This window comes from Festucalex cinctus, chromosome 3 (assembly GCF_051991245.1).
Source record: "Festucalex cinctus isolate MCC-2025b chromosome 3, RoL_Fcin_1.0, whole genome shotgun sequence".
In the NCBI taxonomy this organism is placed as follows: domain Eukaryota; kingdom Metazoa; phylum Chordata; class Actinopteri; order Syngnathiformes; family Syngnathidae; genus Festucalex; species Festucalex cinctus.
Genome location: NC_135413.1, coordinates 18,689,172 through 18,704,292, shown reverse-complemented (window position 1 = coordinate 18,704,292; position 15,121 = coordinate 18,689,172). Strand labels below are relative to the sequence as shown.

The window sequence follows — 15,121 nt, the reverse complement described above, 5'->3', positions numbered from 1 at the left end:
GATACAGCGAGACCGCGAAAAGTGAACCGCGCTATAGCGAGGGAAGACTGTACACATAAGTATCAAATATAAAATGCATATGATGTGTTGTGTTATATAGTAAGGGTGTTAGAGTAAAAAATGTTTTTAAATAAAAATGGACACTTTGACTTTTGTTATTATTAGAATATGTTGAGTAGGCGAAAAAAAAAAGTAAAAAAAAAAAAAAAAAAAAGTAGGCCTAATAGCGTTCCCTCGGGCAGGCCTTTGGACACTCAGAGTTCAAAAGAAGTATCTGAGAACAGCTGCAATAGCATCGTGGGCGCGTATGTGTGTGTGCGTGCGTGTAGGGAGGAGACTCGCCCCGAGCCAAGGAGACAGGGCGAGCGCTCCATTATTGTCAGCTATTGACGCCCCCAGACCACTTTCAGACACCTTTCCCTGATCCGAGATCAGTGACAGCTCTCCTCAGCTCGCTCTCTCGCCTCCTCACCGAAGAGCGCTCCCAGTCCACATGGAGCCGTCGCCTCCTCGTCACCTTCACTGCTGACTGAGTGACGCGTCTGCGTTTCGCTGCGTGAAAGTTTCTTCCCCCCCCCAAAAAGGAGCTTCACGACTTTTCCTCGGACTTGATCAAAACGGCCACTGCGAAGTCCCCTCCGGGCTGCAGCGATCGACATGGCAATGTTGCTGTTGCTTTTGCAGTTTTATGTGCTGTCGAGTTTTGTGTGCAACGCGATCGCTTTCGTGGAGGAACCCTCCGGAAGAGCGGACGGGTACTGCGGGCGGATTCTACGGGCACAGACCCAGGGGACCCGGCGTGATGGGCACCATGAGTTCCGTCTCAGAATGGAAGGCGACCCGGAAGCCTACCAGCCTGGCAGCACATATCGAGGTAAAAGGGTGCACTTTTATTCGCACATTCAAAGAAGTAGAAGGAACGGTGTAAAGTTGTATTTTTTTTAATTTTTTTTTTGGGGGGGGGGAACTATTGTAAACAATGTCTCGCAGTTTAATGCATGGTGATGTTTTGATTTTTGTCGTTTATACATTTAAACAGATTAATGTTTTCGACTAGCCATCCAAATAACTAAACTTTGCTGCTATAAACATTACACAAATTAATAAATCAAAACATGTTGATTAGGCTATCTATCTATCTATCTATCTATCTATCTATCTATCTATCTATCTATCTATCTATCTATCTATCTATCTATCTATCTATCTATCTATCTATCTATCAAACAAAAGAAAAGCCATTGTTCATTCCTTATATTGTCATTTTTATTGTAAAAACAAAACAAAAATAACTTTTTTTATTTTTTCTTTCTTTCTTCTTTTTTTTTTTTTTTATTTTTTTTTTTTAAGCAAAATTGCTCCACAAACAAAATATTTGAAGCATTGGTAATCATTGTGCACATTTGGCAACACATTAAAATTGCATGCAATTTCATTTATCTTTCTTTAAGGAATGAAATTAATTGAATCGAATCCCAATTTTCACTCTCAGACACCAAATTCTGTTGTTTATTTTATTACTTCCTTATTTTAATTATAGCAACCACACCCTTACTTGCGCATGTATGGTAAATGTAGAGTACAGTATTATAATTGATGCCGAACTCGTCCAAGTCACTCATTGAAATCTATCAGTCTCCTGGTATACAAATGTTCTGTTGACCTATATTCACTTCCTCACCTCTCCCTGCCAACAAGTGGATGGACACGCGCAGGCACACACACACAACAGAAGTTCAGTCAGATATCTGGTTCCAATTATGCTGACTCCATGGATTCAACCTTCAAAACACTCCTGCTCCAAGATGTCTTTAACACTTAGCAGTTAGCACAAACCGGAACTGAAAATAACCGGTTCTGTCTTGAATTTGTTTCTCTAGATTCTAATGAATATTTTGAGACTGCAATACAATATTACAGCGTAAAATGAGGGAACTTGAAAGTTTTTACACAAAACAGTGAGCTGAAATTCCAAAGCACTTTCTGATATAACGGCATGTGTTTGCTCATTCATCTCAGATTTCTCTAGGATTTACAAGGTGTCCTTTCCTCCATAGTGAGATGCTAAATCTCTATTTACAGTGCTCACTCTTCCACATCATGCTGATGCTGACAGGAATGCTGTTTTCCCCTCCTGCATCATTGCAGCATGACCCTGATGTGTCAATGTTGTAAAGCCTCTTTACTGCTCAATGTGTCCGAGGTGTTAATACACGCTCTCCGTTCTCCCTACAGTGATCCTCTTGGCAACCAGCCCTGCATATTTCAGAGGTTTTACCCTCATTGCTCTGAAGGAGGGAAGGGAGGGCACCACAGATGATGACTACACTGGCCAGTTCCAGGTGAGATATACTTGTCGCAAGTGAATCTCTGGAATTTGAAATTGAACTTGTGATTAGTTGAACTCACATGACTGTGGAAGTGAGGCTGAAAGGTACAATTTATTCCTTCTGTGAAACAGATGGCATGTTGGGAGGAAACTAAAATGTTTGATGCAGCTTGACTGTGTGAATCACGCATGGTGCTCTTCCAGATGAATATCAGACATTAGTTGTAGTGCAGTGGTTTTTAACCTGGATTCGATTGAACCCCAGGGATTCGGTGGGTCAATCTCAGGGATTCGGTGGTGGTCAAGACACACATCCGACTCAAAAGATTCGTGATGAGACACCCCGCTTAGGTAGGGCTCTCCCTTGATCCCTTGTTTTGGGGTCCTTCTTTTGGTGGCTGGCGTGCTTGCTGATGACGTCAAGCTACTATAGCGAAGCTGCGGTATGTGACATCATGAGAAGGCGCACAGGACCCCGCAACAGTCGTGCAGGCAATTCACACATCGCCGCCTGTTTGCTACTTCGGCCAAACGCTACGCCGCCTACTCGCGCACATTATGTCTGCTGCAGAAGACGAAGACTTGATACCAAGAAAAGGGACTCATGTTACGTCTATTATATGGAATTGGTTCGGCTTTTACAAAAGCGACGTAGAGCAAACTACGAGCGTGCGCGAGGTTTGCCGAACAGCTGTTAAAACGAAGAGTAGCAGCACAACTCTGATTATTATAAGCTGTTGATCTTGAAGTTCTGTTATATGCAAATGTTATTGTGAGTTGAGTTATTTTGCACAAGTGGTAGAATACTGGATGTGTGGTTTACAATTGTTAGAACTTACTTGTGGCATTTAAGTTGTGCAAGAGCTGTGAATAGCTTTTTTTGCACAAGCTATGTATGTGACATTTAAGTTGAGCAAAAGCTATGAGTAGCTTTTTTTGCACAAACTATGTGGCATTTAAGTTATGCAAAAGCTATGAATAGCTTTTTTTTGCAGAAGCAATGTATGTGACATTTAAGTTTAGCAAAAGCTATGAGTAGCTTTTTTTTTGCATAAGATATTTATGTGGCATTTAAGTTGAGCAAAAGCTATGAGTAGCTTTTATTGCACAACCTATGTGGCATTTAAATTATGCAAAGGCTATGAGTAGCTTTTTTTTGCACAATCTATGTATGCTAAATTTACGTTAAAACTGATTCAAAATCAGTCTACGTTATTGTCTGAACATTTTGCATATTTTTTATTTATTTTATTTTTTTAACTTTTGATTAAAATCGATTAAAATCGTAATCGTCCAGAATGTCAGAAAAAAAAAATCAAGATTTTATTAGCTCTAGCTGCAGGTGATCATGCATTGCTTGGCCTATCTGTGCTGCAGGGAATTTGGTGTGCTGAATAGTCGACTTGTGTCTGTTGTGATGGTACGTCGTGTGATTTCTTTGAATATTGTTATCCCTTCATATTAACTACGTCAAGCAATATGAATGAATATGTGCAATATGAATTCACATGTTTAACGGAACGTATGGTGTTCAGCCTTCTGTTGTTTTTATTGGATCTGCTGCCCCTGGGTTACATCTTAAGGAAACAGTGGTGGATGTTGTAAAGTGCTTTATATATAGAGAGTTGAATTGAGTGATTGGATCAGATTCCTAACTGCAATGCCAAGTTAAGCAATTGTAGTTCAGCTATCTAGCAAAACTAAAGTTACACTTTGTTAAGTTGCATGGAGATAGGAATACAAGAACACAACACTTTCTGAATTCAAGATGAAGGCCAGACAACTGTCCCTGTTCATTTTGTTTATCTGTAAAACTTTACCTATGTATTTTATTTTTCACTAAAGAAGGATTTGGTGAATGTGCATTGGAAACTGGTGGGGTTCAGTACTTCCAACAAGGTTAAGAACTACTGTTTTCGTGTAAGTTGGAAGGGAAGGAGTGAGGCGTGATCGAGAGGATGTTATGGTGGACAAAGCGATAAATAGAGGAAGTTTCAGAAGGCACAGGCCAGAGATGTGAGATATTTTACTAAGTAGCTACAGAGCTCCCACTGAGAAGTTGAGAGCCGCTGAGCAGAAAGACAGACTTCCTCAATTACCTCCTGTGTAGTGTAAACAGGAACACAAATCTGTGGTTGTGTTTCTGCATGTTGAACATAACAAGCATCCCCACAAACAGAGCAAAGGGCTTCTTTTATGGTGCCAGCAACTCGGAAAAGAAAGCCTCCATTCTCGCTTGCGCCATCTCTTAAAATTCCACATTGTCTGGCTCAAGTGGGATATGTAGTGGGTATTGTGAACGTCTGCTATTTCTTCATTAAATTAAGATCCAGTCTAGCAGACTTGAAATTTGCAGGCCAGTGCAGGTCTGACAATAACACTGGACCTCATTTGCTAATGTAGTTTATGTAAACAAGTTTTGAAGTTAAAGTATATGGAGAAATCATAGAGGGCTCTTAATTGACATTTGTGAGGGAAGGAACAATATTGATTAAAATAAAACACTTTCTTTTAATCACAATTACAAGACAAGTATCAAGTATCAGTACTCAGAATCCGCTATTACTCAGTACTAGTATTTGTATTTGGTTTGTAATAAGTGGTATACCATACGTACAGTACATCCCTACTGAAAACATTTGAGTCAAAAGATGAATACAAGACGAGATCAATAACGTTTTGTTTGAACCAGCCCGTTTTTAATATAAGCAAAATTATACATGTTGCTGACAGTTCATTGCATAGTTGTGTCACACAACATTAATTTGAGACAATAAAAATGTATATGTTGAGTGTCTGCTTTTTCTTTCAGGCCTACATTTTTACTAGTTAGAGGTCTAACCAGCATTAAAACCTGATTACTCTTTGTGAAAAACAAACAATTGGATAGCTGAGAGATGGAAAATCAATCGAATCTGTTGTAGAAAACTATTGACCGTAGCTAATACTACTATTCAGTATATACTTTAGAAAAAAACATCACTTTTGTACTAAATAACAGATATTGAAGAGGTAGATCAGGGAAAACAACAGCAGTTGATGGAAGAAGCACTTTGAGAGACACGAGGAAAACCCCAAAACAACAGTTAATAACATCAAGAAAAACCTCCAGGGCAGGATTATAGAGAAATCACAAATCTACAGTTCTCAGAAGACTTCTTGAACAAAAGTACAGAGGTTGCGGTCGATGATGCAAAGTTACTGCACATTCGCAAGAAGAATTAGATGGCCAGGCTGGAATGTGCAACAAAGAAAAGCCTCAATATTTCTGGGACAAATGTTTTACAAGCCAATGACGGAAATGCTAAACCTTTACGAAAGATATTAATTTCAATCAATACCTGTTATTTTTGCTTGCTTTTTTTGTCATCTCTCTATATAAAACTCAAATGTTTTCAGTAGAGAACAATGTTCTAATACTTCAGGAGATGAGTGTACAGTAGTTTGAATTGTATATTCCGAATCAGTCAGTAGGTTTGTTAACTATGGATTTGTTCTCCAGGCTCAGTTTATGTTAACATAGTAAAATGAATAAGATAATAAAATGCATTTTTAGGCTTAGGGCTGAAAAAGTAGCCAGCCTAATTGGATTCAAGCCAACTCCAATAGACGGCAATAAGGAGCCATTTTATTTTGACAGATTTCTGTTAGAAAGCAAAGTGTGAGGTTAAACTCATTTTAGCATGTGCCTTAATTCTGTTTTGATGAACCACTGAGTGGCTACTTCCAAGAGGTGGTTATATGTCCCTCATAATTAATATAGCCTACTTGAGAGTGTACATTGTATTTGAAAGTAGAATTGTGTCAAAATGATTACAGGTACGGCAAGCCGTGTATAAACCATGTTGTGGATGACGGGCTAATCTGACCCACAACTGTAAGGTAGCAGTACCAAACTACTCTGTCACCGTGCTGCCCACGCTCCAGTACTTTTGAAACATTTCTAAACGCAAATACGTCAAGTCTATTGTCTCTTTCTTACCACTGTCTACGCGGATGTGCATAGCAAACACCTCAGTCTCAGGGGAGGATGAGAATAGACAAACCGTGGGATGCGCTAGAGCAAAATGGAAGTTGACATGCTGGCTTTGTATGTGTTGAATACATATTGGAGAACCCATCAGGCATGTTCTATTGTGTAAGAGACAGCTGCAATTCATACTTTTGTCTGCATTTCAAACTGATTATAATTTCTGGAGATAAGTTTGAAATATGGATAAGATGGAAGGGGAAAAGTGGTTCAAGCAATGGTCATCAACGTGGTGCACCAGGGCATCAGGTAGCACCCAAGTATCACACGATTAGCCCGTGGGTCTTTCTGAAAATCAGTGTGAAAAAGATTGTCTGTTTTGTACATTAAGAAATATTGTTGATAATTATTGCGATAAATAATAAATATTAATTGTGTTTGTACTAGGAGTGTGACGATGTATCGATATCGCGATAAATCATGATACTTTTTCTCCCGATAGATTATCGACACGTCTATGCAAGTATCGCGACATTTGCAGTTAACATACAGCCACTATAAGGGCTCCATTGTTCATGACTTATTGAGCAATTACTTGGTGGGCCACTAGGGGGAACGCCTCATAAGAGTGACGAGGAAATGGACGGAAGTCTTCAGGCGAAGAAGACTCATACGTATATATATATATATATATATATATTAGGGGTGTTAAAAAAATCGATTCGGCGATATATCGCGATACTACATCGCGCGATTCTCGAATCGATTCAATTTAAAAAAAATCGTTTTTTTTTTTTTTTTTTTTTTAAGAGCTCAGAATTGTTCATTCGGTAGTCTTACCGATTCAACGTCTTATCATCATTGCCTTTTCTTTTTTTTTTGTGTGTGTGTGCAATCCATTTTTAAACTTCCATTTTTAAAATGGAAAAATATTCAACAAAACGTCTGACTTCGGGTTAGGATTCACACCTTGAGCATGGAAGAATGTTATATGAACGGAACATTAAGCCTTAATATTTTATTTTAATGCTGTTCAAACATGAAACAGATTACAACCTCTATAAGACTGAAATTTCAGATAAATAAATAATACATTTTCATATAAATCTTACACTCTACAAGCTTACTGATTAGTATTTTCTAAATTTGAATGAAAAAAAATCGCAACAATCGACTTATAAATTCGTATCTGGATTAATCGGTATCGAATCGAATCGTGACCTGCGAATCGTGATACGAATCGAATCGTCAGGTACTAGGCAATTCACACCCCTAATATATATATATATATATATATATATATATATATATATATATATATATATATATATATATATATATATATATATAATTTATTATTATTATATGATTTTTTTTTAAAAATTTTATTTATTATTTTTATTTTATTTTTTTATTATTTATTTATTTTATTATTATTCATTATGTATTTATGATTAGTTTTATCGTAGATTATTGTGTATTTATTACCTGAGCAATATATCGATAATTGTGGTATCGTCATATCGTGAGATAATCGTTATTGTGAGCCTTGTATCGCATACAGTATCGTATCGTGAGGTAGCCAGAGGTTCCCACCCCTAGTTTATACAAAGTTTTATGTTGTATTATCAATAATCAAACAATTAAAGGTAATTTGAGTAGATTGACTCTTTGAGAAGTGTGTATGAAGCCGGTAACCCTTCACATTGATTGCACATATGGTGACCCCTGTTTAAAGTATATAATTGGTGTTGAGAAGTGGGGAACTTGGATACTGAACTATATGCCCACTTCAGCATAATTTAAAACTCTTGTGGAAAAAGTGAAATGTTTTGGAATGATTGTATTCATTTATTAATCTGTCCTCTGTAAGTCCTAGCCACATCAAAAAGATAATTAGATGAGCTTCAGGTTGAAAGTGAGTTTGGCTCAATTGAGATTTCTTCTTCTTTTTTTTTTTTTTTAAATGAGCTGATTGCTATCATAATTATGTTAGACTAAGTTTATCAGAAGTTTGCGTTTCTGACACTTCATTCTGATTCATGCAGCTACTTCTGCTGTAAAGGAGGAGACAGCCATGTTAGTTTTTGTTTTTTTTTTGTTTTTTTTTGCACTCTGCTATATTTGGTGTCTCCTGGCACTATTTGTCTTTAATTTTCACTGATTATGCAAGTTACTTGTCAATCTTTTATTCTGAAAATAATAATTATGTTATTAGTAAGTGCCTTTGAAGGCGCACTATACATCAATAAATCAAAATTAAAAACATAATTTTGCTGACAAAATAAAAATGAAAAAATACATGGCAGCGGAATGAAATACAAAATTAGAATTGGGCAATTATGTAGCGTTAGGTTTTGAGTTCAGATTTAAGTGGTGAAAGAAATGGAGTCACGGCGCGAGTGGCAATGAGTTCTAGAACTAGGGGACAATCTGTTCTCTGTTATTTCTAAACAGGGTTAAAAAAAAAAATGTTTGGAACCAACTGAGCAACTTTGTGCCTTTGTAAGCAGTAAATGTTCACAAGGATATGTGTGGACCGCCTGTGTGTTTTTCCCAGACATCCTTACATTTGGGTGGGACGTGGGTCATATTTATCTAGGGCAGCAGCAACATGTTATTGCTCAGGGAGACAAATGGAGCGTGTTTGGATAAGGGGAGAGATGAGCAGACTTGATATATTATCAAGCACAAATTATCAAGGGTTCTAGTTTAGCAGGGGATAAACAAACCTAATCACTATAAAGTGCCTCATCCAAGCTGAAGGTTTTGGATCAAGGCGATTACGCAAGCTAAACAGAACTTATAAGGCTGTGAGGACTTGGCTGTGTTGGCTGCGTGCAGGGTTGGAAAGATGGTGAGCTGATAAGAAAGATAATCACACCCAAATGTGATCTGAAAGTAATTATTTTTACGCTAAGCACCCAAACACATAATGTTTTGGAAGTTCAGTCATGCACCTCGCTTTATTTTGATATTATCAAGACTTCACAAGGACAGGTTTATGCTCATTGACTGTATCAGCTTCCAGTGAACACAATTGTTGTTTTCACTGTTCTTATTTTAACATGCATGGGTCAGATAAATATTACCCATTGATCTGAGTATTAAATATTCATTAGAGGTCTGTTGGCGTGAGGCTACTTTTTTCCATTATAATGGTCTGTCTGTTCTGTTCTGTTCTGTGTAGTATAATTTTTTTTTTCAACACATCTTAATATTCTTTCCACGTACCAATTTTTCAAGAAGCTATTTACAGTGCACAGTGGAATCAAAAAGCATACACACGTCTATTCAAATGCCAGATTTTTGTGATATTGAAAAATGTGACCAAGATAAATCATTTCAAAAGGTTTTCCATCGTAAATATAAACGAGAACCTCAATTGAAAAGCAATGTGGTATTACGTAAAAATGAACAACTGAGATAACGTGGTCAGCATCATGCTTTGTGGTTGTTCTTCTTCAGTCGTCGCTTTAGTCAAGGTGGAGGGCATTCTGTGCATTTCCTTATAACAGTCACCTTTAGGTTCTGCTAAGAAGTTAAAAAAAAGCCAGGAAATGCCCAAGAACATCTGAAGTTTATTTTGGGCTAATCAGAGGCATTTTAAATGGCGGCAGGTGTGTGTTAACTCACATTAAACAAAATGAATGTGGGGGGGGGGTCCACATATCAGTCTGTAAGGACTTGGGCTTTGGAGTTTGATAACACAGATTCAAGTCCCACTATTGACCAAAAAAAAAAAAAAAAAAAGTTAAAATGGCAAGGCAAGTTTATTTGTATAGCACATTTCATACACAAGGAAACTGAATGTGCTTACACAAGGAAAGAAAACACATAAGCATCAACAAACACAATAGCTAACATTCAGAGGAGATGAGAAAATACAAGTAGGTTACAAAATTTACTAAAAAAACATATATTGACAATGTTAAAATATCAGACAGCAAACTTTAAAAACATTTAGCGTAAGGAAGTTTAAGAAAAAATAATAATACCCGTAATAATAAAAGGGGAAAAAACATAATGAAAAATGTTTAAAGGACCTTAATCAAAGGTATGTGGAAAAAAGCTAAATTTTCAACCTGACTTTAAATCATTTACACTCGGCGGTGTTGGCAGCTTATTCCATTTGTGTGCAGCCTAACAGCTAAATACAGCTTCACCGTGTTTACTTCGAACTCTGGGTTCCACTAGTTGGCCCAATTCAGTAAAAAATAAACTTTTTTTTTTTTTTTAAATAAACAATTGTATCATCATATCCATTATGTGCTGGGGAAATTTAACACAATTATTTTGGACTATCTGCGATGGGCTGGCAACCAATTCAGGGTGTACCCCGCCTACTGCCCGAAGCCAGCTGGAATAGGCTCCAGCGCCCCCGCGACCCTTGTGATGAATAAGCGGTTAAGAAAATGGATGGATGGATGCTTTGGACTATTGGCCTCAAACTTTTAATATCTACTTTATCACTCCACAATTTGATTAGCTTTGGCTATTACATCTTATTGAATTGAAATTAAAGACATTTTTTTTAGTCAGCTGCGAGTTTTGGCAGCACTATGCACACAATTGTAAACAAAATAATTGCAACTGATACAGGCACTATTAAACCATATGTCAGCCTAAAGACTTGGTTCATCAAACTTTAAAACCACTTAAAGGGGGAACAAAACACAAACTTATTATTATCACCGGTAACTTTTCCCTGCCACTTTGTACTCTACAAGGTGGAAGAACAGAACATAACTTTTAACTAAAGTAATGCACAGTGACTCGGGTAAATAACTTTGGTCTAATTACCAATCTGGAATTAGTAACACGTTAGATTACTCGTTTTTTTAAAAAAGAAAAAAGAAAAACGTTTTCATATTAGAGTTACACACGCATAAATAAATCAAATAATGTGTCAGACTGTTCTGTGCTGTGATGTAATCAGACAGTCTGCATTTGAAGAATGTGGCTTCGAGAGGTACATTATTATTATTATTATTATTATTTTAAGAAGCTGCTTGAAGTTGTTACAGCATTGCTTTGGTTGGGTGAAGCATGTAGTTCATTGTGGCACCTCCATGCAGTGCTGGTGAAGCCCAGATTTCCTCATGGAATTTTGCATGAAACGCAGAGCTTTGATTGATGGAAAGCTCAAGGCAAAATGCCAGTGCCCCGAGGTCTTCATCGAGACTTTGTTACATTTAAAAGTCAGCTCATCCTAAAGTGTCGACGTGACATTTCAATCGGTCCACGTCGCTGTCTGTTCTTTTGCTCTGGAAAGTTTCATTTGAAGAATTTTCTTTTTTCTTTTCATGTGTTCGATCACAGCTTTTCATTCGATTATGAAGAAGCATTGTGTTTACAACAAATAACAACACAAACACGCACCCTTGTGCACCGTATCATTCTTATCTGTTTTCTCCCGGGATCTTGGGTGTGCGTTGGAGCCTTGTTTTGCCTCCAGCTTTGCTTCTTTGTGTGCGATGGCGTGTATGTATGCGTGTTTGTGCGAGTGTTTGAACAAGGTCTGAGTTTGCTTGTGCAGGCACTCTGAAGCCTCTGTGTTTACCGTCTCAACAGAGAGCGAGAGACTGAGAGAGATTGAGATAGACAAACCGTGGACACACACAGACATGCCAGCCTCTGCAGAGAAAACAAACGCTCCTTTGCCAGTCTCCCACACCTCCCCCATTTCTTTCTCAATCTGCATCTCTTGTTCTGTCTGAGCGTCAGTCTGTCACACGTACGCTTCTGCCTACAAGTATCAGGGTAAAAAAGTTTGGCAAGCTAATTTGGAGTACAACATCAATAACTTTGCTTCCGTGGGGTAGAGTTTTATGATTTGAGACTCTTTGCCATCTGTATGCCCAACTTTATTACAAGTTGGTTGCACATTCAAAGTCAGGCATGAAATCTGATTTCCTGGTTATGTTTGACATAATCACACAGTTCTGAGAAGTCACTTTTGAGAATGTGCTGACTCAATATATTTTCCATATTCACCCACTTGATATGTGCAGACTCAGATCATTTGATTCAAATCTTCAGTTACTGCCTTTGCTTTTATAGTGAAACCTCATTAGCTAGGTTTACATGGAACCATGTATTCCGATTAGAATGAATCTGAATGACCAAACAGAATGAAAGTGCTCCATATAAACACCTCAATTAGAATGAAAAGGCCCAATCCGAATGGAATTTCACTTGAAATGCGAGGTGTGGTATATTCCTTTTACAAATCTGAACGGGCGTCATGTAAATAAACAGTTCAAGCTATGTAAATACGTCATGATGTCGTCCTGGCGTCTTACCACGAGCTTACCAGCTCGTCTGTGACGGGAAAACTATTTTCGTGCAAGTTGTTTTTATCAAGTTGTTGCTTTAATAAAAGTGTTTAAACTCTCACACTACTATGATTAATAGATTAACTCCATCTTGATAAATCACGTGATGTTTACACCGATCTCCTCACGTCCCATGGTTGTAACACAGTTGATCTAATTAGTGGAGTGGAACATGTGTGTAAACGGGTGACCATAGATCTTCATTCAGAATGATTTCAATCGGAATGACAAAAAAGTCTTCATGTAAACTCAGCTATTTGATCTCTGACTGCAACAACAAAATTTATTTATGAGTCTTTGCGGTCAGCTGCTAGCTTTACTTTGTAATTAATTTATTACCTTTGACATTAGAATTTTTTTGTAGTGCTCAAAACCTATAATGCATCACCTTTTCCATTCATTTAGTTTGAATTGTTTCATAAAGACAATTATTTCTAAGAACCTTTGGTCCATGCTTCCAACTATCCATTTCCCATGCTGATTATCCTGCTCAGTGTTACAGAGGAAGCTGGAGTCGATCCCAGCAGAGGTAGAATGGAAGTGGATTACACCCCAGACTGAATGCCAGTCAATCACAAGACAATTGCGAATTGAGCATTGACCGGGAATCGAACTCACACTAGCTACGTCTAAGTAAACCACTGTCCTACTCACTGCATGGATTTACATGTTCAGTTCCTGGCTTGTGATTCTTTGGATGCCCAATTCAGAAGAGGTAAGAAAGCTGGCACCTCTAAGGCATAAATGAAACAGACACAAACAGAGAGCAATATCATGCCTTTGACTTTCTGGTGGCCCGTATTGTGTGAGGACGTCAATTGTTTGTTTTGACGCTTATGTGGCACTGGCAGGCAATTCCCACATACAGTGAATAGGAATTTGAAAACACCACTTGAGGGTCTGCACATCTTTACCATGTTGTCAGACAATGTGAACCAGTTATCACCGTAACTTCTGAACCGTTTGCACTAGCAACGTAATCCCAACAGATTCTGAAAGCAGAGAAGCGGAGCTTTACGCCGATACCAAATACATTACCATCGTATGGAGGAGGGGGAATCTGTGTGTCAGAGGAGAGTGAAGTAGAACACAGGTATTGATACATGTTTTTCAAATCACCGAACTCCTGAACCGTGTCGGATTCTGAGACCGGAGGAACGGAGCTTTACTTGAGAAAAAACGACCACAAAAAACAAAAACAAAAAACAAAAAAAAAACAAAAAAAAACAGGCATACTTATCATCGTAGTATCTAAAGGATTTAAATAAATAAATCAGGCAAAAGTAGATGGGTAGTATGGAAATGGTATGGTTTCAACTTGCGTTCCTTTCAGGAAACTTGAAGCCTGCCTACCTGAAATTGTTTTAATGCTAGCTTGCTGACCGAGCGACTGATTGGACAGGTTACAGACTGACTTGATTAACTCTATGTTATTCATTTTACAAAATTTAACGGTTTGCATCTTTGCACTTTTAAGCATTTCTGTTTTACGGAGAGCAGAGAGACCTGATGTCTTTTTTTTTTTTTTTTTTTAAAGATAAGATGCTCATCATGCCAGAGGATCATTCTGTTTGTTACCTCCACTGGTATTAGGGATGCATATTTGTGCTTGTTTGGATAATGAGATTGTCACCTTGCATATTATTATTATTATTTTTATTATTGGTGCCAGTTTTGCACTAATTGTGGATTTATATTTAAGTAAGACCAGGCAGAAACAAATGTGATATAGCGCATCACCTTGAGCCTGGCTGCCTACCTACCTCACCTAATTTAATTATGTTTCAAATGGTATATGCTCTTTCTTCTTCATTATTGATTTAAATTAGAACAGAGCTAAAGTCTCTTGTATAAAATGTTCTTAATCCCAAGGGATTGTTCTGTGTGTATTAACAGAGTTAAATTCACTGGCACTTTGAGTTAAAAGAAAGACAAATTAACTTTAAATAACATTCAAAATACTTTTTGTCATTTTTTATTTTACAAAGAAATCGTAATCGATATCGTAAAATCGTGTTTGAGAGAAAATAATCGGGATTTTCTTGATAGGCAAAATCGAACAGCCCTACGCCAACTACTTCCACTTCTTTCCTGGGACAAAACAGCCGTGGCACTCTTTTGAGGTACGTGATAGCACTTTCGCTTTTTTAGTGGCAATCTGGCGGCCGGCATTTGTGCTAAAAATAGCGTTGTCATTAATAATAAGCACTGCTGCTAACTCGGTGCAGTTCAAAAGTAAGTAAACAGACTTACCAGCACTTTCTTGATCATCATTCTGTCACGGCTGGCCGTGTTGTTGCGCTCCCGGGAGAGGACGCTGTGTGTGACGGGCCCGTACTCGAAGCTGATTGGCTACCGCGAGGCGAAACGCGAAAAAAGTTCAATATTTTGAACTTCGACGAATATGCGCATGTGCGGATTTTCGTGACGAATGTGCGGATTTTCGCTGCTGCGCACCGTGTCCCGACGCACGAAACGCGTCCT

General features: G+C 37.9%; 1 protein-coding gene across 1 annotated transcript in view; it reads left to right on the top strand.

The window, feature by feature from the left end:
* Positions 1-351: 351 nt before the first annotated feature.
* The window catches only part of spon1b (spondin 1b), a 56,741-nt gene continuing 41,971 nt past the window's right edge, over positions 352-15,121 (top strand). Inside the window, exons 1-2 of the mRNA XM_077516390.1 lie at positions 352-874; positions 2,236-2,342. Coding sequence (XP_077372516.1) covers positions 658-874; positions 2,236-2,342 — 324 coding nt within the window. The 5' untranslated portion in view covers positions 352-657. The remainder of the gene's footprint in view (positions 875-2,235; positions 2,343-15,121) is intronic.